Here is a 9,401-nt window from a genome sequence, read left to right as displayed (position 1 = left end):
CTTTCAATATGAAAATCTAAAATCAAATGTCCAGATAGATAGATAGATAGATAGATAGATAGATAGATAGATAGATAGATACATACATACATACATACATACATACATACATACATAGAAACATACATACATATATACATACATACGTACGTGTGTGTGTGTGTATGTGTGTGTGTGTGTATTAGTAGCAGGCTATTCAGGATAAATATACCAAAATCATATAATTGCCAGAATATTATTCAGAAATAAAATTTATCAATGGGCAAGCAGAACAATTAACTTGACCTGGACTTTAGCATTTAAAAACTAATCAAGTAAGTAAATGAGAAGAAAATTGTGAAGAAAATGCAGAATTTATGTCAGGTAATATATCTCAAAAAAGGGACATGGTGGCTCAGTGGGTTAGGACACTGAGCTTGTTGATCAGAAAGTCGGCAGTTTGGCGGGTCGAATCCTGAGTGCCATGTAACAGAGTGAATGCCTGTTACTCGTCCTAGCTTCTGCCAACCTAGCAGTTTGAAAGCACGTAAAAATACAAGTAGAAAAATAGGGACCACTACGGTGGGAAGGTAACAGCATTCCGTGCACCTTGGGTTCCAGTCATGCTGGCCATATGACCACGGAGATGTCCTTGGACAAGCGCTGGCTCTTCGGCTTTGAAACGGAGATGAGCACTGGCCCCTAGAGTCAGAAACAACTAGCACACATGTGCGGGGGAACCTTTACCTTTACCTTAATATATCTCAAATAATTTTCTTAAAAAGAAACTGTTTAAAATAGTGACAAGTAATCACATTTAACTTGGAAAAAGAGTTCTACATAATTAAATCATTTTTATCTTGATACCTGTGAAATGTGTTAATTCAAAGATTTTTGATTCATTAAGTCCTATCTCATCTGTGTAAATAGAATTTGTTGATTTGAAAATATTTAAGTCTACACAACTCCAAGGTGACTCAGAATGGCTTATATCACAAAAGAATAAGAAACAATAAACAAGTGAACAAAATAAGTGCATGATCAGACAGAAAAAACTCCATGTCATACATAAAAATATTTCTGATAAGAGCTCCACAGATTCTCTACTCCATAACTATAAAAAATGTCAGATTTTTATGGCCTTCCAGAAGATCATTAAGAAGGGAGCCACTTGGAGTACAGGGGACAATAATCAAGAGGATATGCTTAATCTTTATAAAAACTTGATACTTTGCCAACGATCTACAGTATACTATATATGACATTTTGTGGTAGTTTCAAGACAGCATTTTGGATGTCTTTATTTCTGAGGCTATAAATGATAGGATTCAAAATTGGTGGCAAAATGGTATAAAAAACAGCAGAAAGCAAATCCACCATAGTAGATGAAAGTGATTTTGGCCTCATGTATGAAAACACGGCTGTGATTATGAATACAGAAAAAACAGTAAGGTGAGGAGTGCAAGTTGAAAAAACCTTATGTCGGCTTTGGATCAATGGCATTTTAATTACAGTGGAGAAGATGTAACCGTAAGAAGCAAAGATGAGTGCAAAACAAAAGGAGTCCAAAAAGAACCCAAGTACAAGTATCAGAATTTGATTGACTTTTATATCAGTGCAAGAAATCTTCTGTAACTGAGGAATATCACAGAAATATTGGCCAATCATGTTAGAGTCACAGAAGTTTAATCTAAAGGTGATCCCTGTTTCTAGCACTGCATGGAGGAGGTTGCAAATCCAGCTGGCAGCTGCCATTTGAATGCAGGCATTCCGGTCCATGATCATCCTATACTGCAGAGGGTGGCAGATGGCCACGTAACGGTCATAAGCCATGATGGTTAACAAAGCCAGTTCACTTCCAACAAATGTGACCATAAAAAAGGTCTGTGTGACACATCCACCAAAAGAAATTTCCTTGTTGTTTGTCAGAGATACAGCTATCGATTTGGGAAGTGTGGTGGAGATAGAACAAATATCTACGAAGGAAAGGTTCACCAAAAAGAAATACATCGGACTGTGAAGATGGTGATCAAATGCCACTGCCATTATAATGAGACAATTCCCCATCAAAGTGATTAAGTAAACAAAGAGAAATATCACAGCATGAAAAAATTGCAAATCCCAGTCATCTGAAAATCCCATCAGAACAAAATATCTCACAGAAGTGTGGTTGGTCATTCCAATTATTTACTCCTAAAAAAAAGTTACAAGAACATGAGAGGTGAGGAATACACCTTTAGCAGTATCTCTCACATCCCCTTGCGAAGTGATATATTCCAAATATCCCACTCACACTTCAAAGGTTCAGATATAAATAGTTGCCATACCCTAGGCTAACAATTTTTTCCAGTATTATTCACATACAAAATAAGAATTTGGTGCAATGAGATATGTTAACTTAGTCAGAAAACATAAAATTGAATGTATGGCATCTGAAAATTAAGCTTTCAAAATGTTGGCATTCTTATTTGTAACAAAAAAACCCTCCCCCATTCCCACATTTCTCCAAAACATAATGACTAGATGTTCTTGTTCTTTAGGAAAAGTGTAGTATTTGTGATATATAAATTTATGGATCTTTTTCAAAACTTTGAAACTAACGCACAGAATTCTGAGTTTTTACAGAAATGCATAGAAAGCAATAATAATTGGGTGTGAGAGGATCAATAAGAATAATCAATGTATTACAACAGATGAGGTTTTACGTATATTAGTTACTTACACTTTTGACTATCTTAGAATTATTCATAGTTCACTTAAAAGCCAGATATATGAAAGGGAAGAATATACTTTTAAATTGTGTCCTATGTTCTCCAATCTAAAAAGTAAATGCCACCTTTAAAAAGTGTTTGGTAATACTGGATTTCATATCACATTGATTACAGTTCAATCTCTTTGGAGAACTTTATTTATTTACTATTCTAGAAGTCACCATCTTCCTTGGAATCAGATGAACAACACTTTTCTCTTCAGAACATTAGTGACTTGAATTAAGTTCTTAATGAAATACATGAGAGTCATCCTTATATTTTGTGGTTTTTCTACAAAGCCCATTGTCATTTTACAATACAAAATAAATCTTTACTTACAAAGTTTCCCTCTTTTACCATTACATTTTTCTCTCTAGAAAACCTTTTAATTTTAAAGCAGTCGTTTACCACAATGCCCCAGTTACTTTAGAACTGATTCATTTCTTGAGCATCCTAGCCTCTCTTACCTTTCTTCAAAAGAAATGCAGAGGTTTGTACTTATTTAAATTTTCTTTAGAAGACAGTGCTTTGCTGTGATTAAATATGACCCTTATTAAAGTAAACAGTATTTTTTTTAATTCTTAATTGTTTCTGTGATTCTTCAAGGAATTACTCCTTGGAGGCTTTCTTTGTTTCACAACATTATTGAGAGGTTTACTAACAAATATGCAATTTAATTAATCATTTTACATAACTTTCTTTTCTGCTGTGGTAACCTCTAATTTTTAATTTCCAAATGTGATTCAGATTGGCAGAAGAATGCATGTTAGAATTCTCTTTAATATTGGTAAATGATATAGAAATTGTGTGTGTGTGTGTGCATATATGTATTAACAAATAAATATATTTATATCCCACAATTTTTATAATTACAACTTGCATGTGAAATAGCCTTGCTTAACTTGAACACTTCAGGAAAAAAGTAAAATACTATTCATACAAAGACACGGTCAATATTTCCATCCTTGAATTTTGGAAAAGAGCTTTCTTTTCTGTACATGATCACAAGCATTTATGAGAGGTGACTAAAACTCATTAAAGAACCTGCAGTTCTCCAGTATTATGTATTGGAATAGGGCAATTATAGTACATCAACTCTGAATTTCCATGTGGGGTATCATAAATATCAGTTATGAAACATATATATAGATGAGGGAAATTGGGGAAGTACATGTGTCTGCAGGTGAATAAGAGGCACAGAATTGCCCTCACATGGGCCTTTCTCATCTCCAAGTCCCACTCAAGTGTTATCAATGTTTCCAAAATGAATGTGTCACTCCATCCAGGAGTTCTGGCAAACACTGAGTTTCTCTGCTTCAACACCTTGAATCAAACAAAGCATCAAGATGGGACCATTTTGCTTCAATAAAGTGACCATTTTATATACATGCAGATCTATTGAAGATGACTAAAGTTTGCAAAGGGCATAAGTATAGTAGTATTTGAGGTGGCCTACTCCCTGCTAGGTAAGTGTACACAGGAAGATCTGACAGCAGGTTGATGTGACATAGTGGTACAAAGTTACTCCAATGTATTATTTTATTTATTTAACAAATTTATTTGCTGTCCTTCTTGCTGACATGTGACTTCAAATCTGATAAAAACAATATTATATAAGTTTAAAATAGTAAGAAAAAATACAATGAAAATAACAAACAAATAGCTAAGATGGTGTGGGGGGGTATACAATGGAATGCAGGTGGGATCTTCTAATCCAGTAACCACCTCCATGATGGCATACTCCTACCAGGTCAATCAACAGAGCTAGATTTTAAGATAGTTAAGGAAGGCTATACAGTTGGGGACAGAACTCATTTTGCAAGGTATGATGTTCCAAAAAGTAGACATCATGATAGAAAACACTCATCTCCTAGACTCCAACAGCTGAAATTCCTTGACCGATGAGGTCTGTAGCATGCTGTTTCTGCTGGCACAAGAGGAGTTGGCCAATCTCATTGGTGAGTCAATTCCTCAGATAGGCATGAACCATGTAATAATGGATCAGTCCCATTGATGAGACAGTTCCTCACCATGAACCATGAATCATGCAATAAATGAGTCTGCATGTAATAACCAATACCTTGAATTGAACCCAGAAGGAAACTGGCAGCTAATACAGCTCACATAACAAAGATGTTACATGGGCTATCTGAGGGACCCCCAGTTTGTCCACATAGTCACATTTTGAGCCAGATGTAGCTTCTGAATGCTCTTTCAGGGCAACCCCATATAGAGTGCATTGCATAGTCAAGGCAAAAGTTTGAGCACAGACTCCTGATCCAGGAAAGAGCACTGCCTGTCTGGGGCAGTGCTATCTCATCTTCCAGCAGCAAAACACCACTTGGGTTACCTGGAATAGAAATTTAAAGTTGGGTATCACCAGCATACTGATGACACCTCATCCCATGGTGGCAGATAATTTCACACAGCAGCTCCAACTAGATGTTAAAAAGGAGCGGAAGTGTACTGAGCCCTGTGACATGCCACATTTGTGATCTGGACCTTCAATCCTATCAATTCCAATTGGGACTGGCTATAGAGAAAGGAGTCCAGTCCAGTCCAGTTCCCATAAGGATACCATGATTAATGATGCTGAAAGCCACTGAGAAATCAAGGAGAGCAAGAATTCATGTACTACCCCCATCTTTCTCACGCTACAGATTGTTGACAAATGTAACTAATGTCTCTGACCCACAACCAGGCCTCAAAAGGGATCCAGATTCATTCAGGACCCTCTGAAGCTACCATGCAACAACCTTTTCAGCCACCTTCCCTAAAAAAGAGAAGATGGGAACAGGACAAAAGTTGTCCAGATAGGTGGACAATTTAGGATTTTATTTTAAGGAGTGGATACACAAAGGCCTTCTTTAAAAATGCTGGAAACTGCCCTTCATGCAGTGAGGAATTTCTCACTGCCTGAACCCATATGGTGGTTGCCATCTTGAAGGTTAACTTGATAAAACTATTATCTAGGCAACTCTAATGGACCTGGTCCACAAATTGATTTGACTGTCTGTCAGGTGTTTTACAAATTCCTCCAAACTGCCCTGAATATAATTTGTGAATCAGATGTTGTAAAGTGAAACACTGATCTGTACTACTATGTTCTTTTTGGAAGCCTGCTTTTTCTTCTATTACAATCTGCCTAATATCAACCAAATTAATCAGTCTTTTTAAAAGAAACATTGTATATTGTCAATAAGACCTGTTGGATGAAAGTTAGCAGGATTTGTGCAATCTTCCATTTTAAATATTGGGATTATTAATTCATTCTGTGACACTGATATAAGTAAACAAGGATGTAAGAATAGACACATACTAGTTAGTATATGTAGTCTGTTTCAAGGGATCTCATTCATTATGAATACAAAGAAATGAATAAAAAGAAATAAAAGTGCAAATTCTAAATCACATCACAGTTGCACCATAATTACCATTTTAAAAAGAATTCAATTTTTGTAATCAATTTTGAAAATTGTTTATTTTTTCAGTATTTTCTTGAGAGCCTTTTGTAGGTCATTGTTCCTGAAGCTATAAATAATAGGATTCAAAACTGGTGGCAAAGTTGTGTACAAAACAGCAGAAAGTAAATCCACAGAAGGAGAAGAGAGTGATTTGGGCCTCATATAGGAAAAAACAGCTGTGATGATAAATAAAGAAAAAACAGTTAGGTGGGGAACACATGTAGAAAAAACTTTATACCTCCTTTGAACAGATGCAATTTTCATCACAGACAAGAATATGTGAGTATAAGAAGCAAAGATGAATGTAAAAATAAAGGAATCCAAAAAGAACCCAAGAACAAGTATCAACATTTGGTTGATTTTTGTATCTGTGCAAGAATTTTTTTGTAATTGAGGAATGTCACAGAAATACTGGCCAATCTGGTTGGACGCACAAAAGTTTAACCTAAAAGTCATACTGGTTTGTAAGATCCCATTGATCAGATTACATATGAAGGAAATTGCTACCATTTGAATGCAGGTATTCAAATTCATTATTAGCCTATATTGCAGAGGAAGGCAAATGGCTACATAACGGTCATAAGCCATAATAGTTAACAAAGCAAGTTCACCACCAATAAAGATAACCATTAAAAAGGTCTGAGTAACACATCCAGCAAAGGAAATCCCTTTGTTGTTTGTCAATGAAACAGCTATGGATTTTGGAACTGTTGTAGAGATGGAACAAATATCTAAAAGGGAGAGGTTGACTAAAAAGTAATACATTGGACTATGAAGGTTGTGGTCAGCTGCCACTGCTGTTATAATGAGACAATTCCCTGTTAAAGCTGTTATGTAAACAATAAGGAATGTCACAGAATGCAACATTTGCAAATCTGGGTCATCAGAAAATCCCATCAGAATAAAGTTTCTCACAGAAGATTGGTTGGCCATTTCATGTATTTGAATCTGTGGAAAGTAGTTAAATGATTAGTCAGTTAGTGAAGAATATAAATTTCACAACATTTTCCTTAACTTTTTTTATAAATTCATCATATAACAATATTGCACGATTAGAATGTCAATAATGTTGATCCCACAGCTAGCAAATTCTAATGAACTTTCGTTCATTGATCTACTGCATAGATAAAAATAATTCTTCTCCCTGCCAATATTCCTAACTGTAAATGGAAAAAATGGTATATTGAAATATGTATTATGGTTCTTTTTGGACAGTGGCTCATTCAATCTTATAGCTATCCATAGAAACAAATATAACTGATGTATCTACAGTATTACTCTGACAATGATTCTACCAATTACAATCCAATCTGCTGGAAATGGTAGAAATTATTTTAACTACTGAGATGGCAGATCTGTTTTCTAAAGTACATGTAAGTACTTTTCTCTGTGGCTAGAAAGGAAAGTTTTAATTAATCACTTCCAATTTTAATTATACTTCCAATTTTAACCATTTCCTTCATATAAAATATTGCCAGAAATGATCTAAATATGTTCATACAGTAGTTTGTGGGGTTCCCCAAACTGTTCAAAACTGATCTCTAAGTGTCAATTGGTAATATTAAAGTAATCTTGATTAAATTGTTTTAATATAATAAATGTTTGAGGTCAATGAGCAACCTGAAACTTCAAGAAAGGGTCAAGGGGTTGGATAATTTGATAACTCCTATTTTAAGACAATTTGAATGAGAATTATAAAATCCTGATTCTCCACAATTCCATGATAGCAATCTTATTAGAGAGGCATAATCATCAGAGAGAGGCAGAAGTGCTTAACCCTCATTAGATTCTTTAGGATTGTAAATTAAAGTTAGATGATTGTCCAAGCAATATGGGATGAAGATTTCTTAAATATTGCACTAATTGTGAAAATAATCTAAGGAGACCCTAATGTAAGTACAATAAGCTACCTGTCTTGCAATTTTTCAGTCTGGAAGCTTCTTTCCACTGAAATATGTTACATCCAGACTGCTAAATCTTAGGGAATCCAGTTGAAGACCTGTCGCTTTACTTGGGCTTACTCTGAACTTTGGATGGATTGTTTTTACTTCTGAAGTTATTTTCTACTATCTCTTTTTTTTCAGTTAGGTGGGTAAGTAGGCAGAGGGTAGATGAATACAGTTTTAATGTTTTTGAGGTATTATCTTATAAGAAGAAGTAAGAAATGCACTTAATGCCAATGCTAGTACTAACAATAATAGTGTATTTGATTTTTATTTCACCATTATAATTCTCTATATGACAATAGAAATAGCAGTTTTCCACACCCTATCATATAGCACAATTTTAATATGTAACAATGTAAATATAATATTAACACCAACATATTGTAGCTTTCTCTTATTTCAAGAAGACAATACAATACAATACTTACAGAGTATTCATAATTAAAATATAGGTATTTTTACACTTACTTGTTACATAAACTGCAAATAATTACATTCAACTCAATGTTATTCTCAGAAACTAAAACTGAACACTTATAAAAATCAGTGGTCCTTCTTGGTGATAAACTAAAAAAGTTGTATTTACTTTTGTTTTCCTGGAAGATTAGCGAACCATTCTTCTTAGCTGTGATCTTACAGAAAGAGCTGAAAATATTTTGTTGTTGTTTTCTGCAGTACTTCAGAGTGTCATTCCTTAGGGACTCAGTTCCATGAAGCATTGTTATTCCCACTGGTCTTAGGAGTTGTCTTAGGTCTTAGGAGTGATTATGGAATCCCACTTGCTTTCTTAGATGCACAACACACTTAGTTGCCACAGTTGTTGATAGAAAGTAATTGTGATCAATCTGAGAAAATTAGAGCAACTAGATCTTAGAAAGGATCTAGACATTGACAAGCTGAAAACTGTGATGAGGTTAGGAATTTCTGTCAGTGGGAAATTACCTATGCCCAAGCTACAAACTTCAGGAGGAAGCTGTGCAATGATTATTTTGACTTTACTGAGGAGACCTATGATCTTTAGTCTTTTACCCAACATCAATAGATCCTACATGTTCAAGAGCAGAAATGACTCATTTGGAATAGACTTAAAGTATCCATAAAGGTAAAGGTAAAGGTTCCCCCGCACATGTGTGCTAGTCGTTTCCGACTCTAGGGGCCGGTGCTCATCTCCCTTTCAAAGCCGAAGAGCCAGTGCTTGTCCGAGGACATCTCCGTGGTCATGTGGCCGGCATGACTAGATGCCAAAGGCGCACGGAACGCTG

The 9,401-nt window shown here is 35.2% G+C and overlaps 1 protein-coding gene across 1 annotated transcript; it reads right to left on the bottom strand.

The window, feature by feature from the left end:
- Positions 1-1,221: 1,221 nt before the first annotated feature.
- LOC310649236 (olfactory receptor 14A16-like) lies at positions 1,222-7,126 on the bottom strand (the record flags this gene model as incomplete). The annotated part of the gene is made up of 2 exons (XM_083377541.1): positions 1,222-1,851; positions 6,821-7,126. 2 exons carry the CDS (start codon positions 7,124-7,126, stop codon positions 1,222-1,224), a joined length of 936 nt encoding a protein of 311 aa, XP_083233667.1.
- Between the last annotated feature and the right edge of the window lie 2,275 nt (positions 7,127-9,401).

Source organism: Vipera ursinii, assembly GCF_947247035.1.
Source record: "Vipera ursinii genome assembly, chromosome: Z".
In the NCBI taxonomy this organism is placed as follows: Eukaryota; Metazoa; Chordata; class Lepidosauria; order Squamata; family Viperidae; genus Vipera; species Vipera ursinii.
Note: the sequence above shows the minus strand (reverse complement) of the source record. Positions and strands in the feature narration are given on the sequence as shown.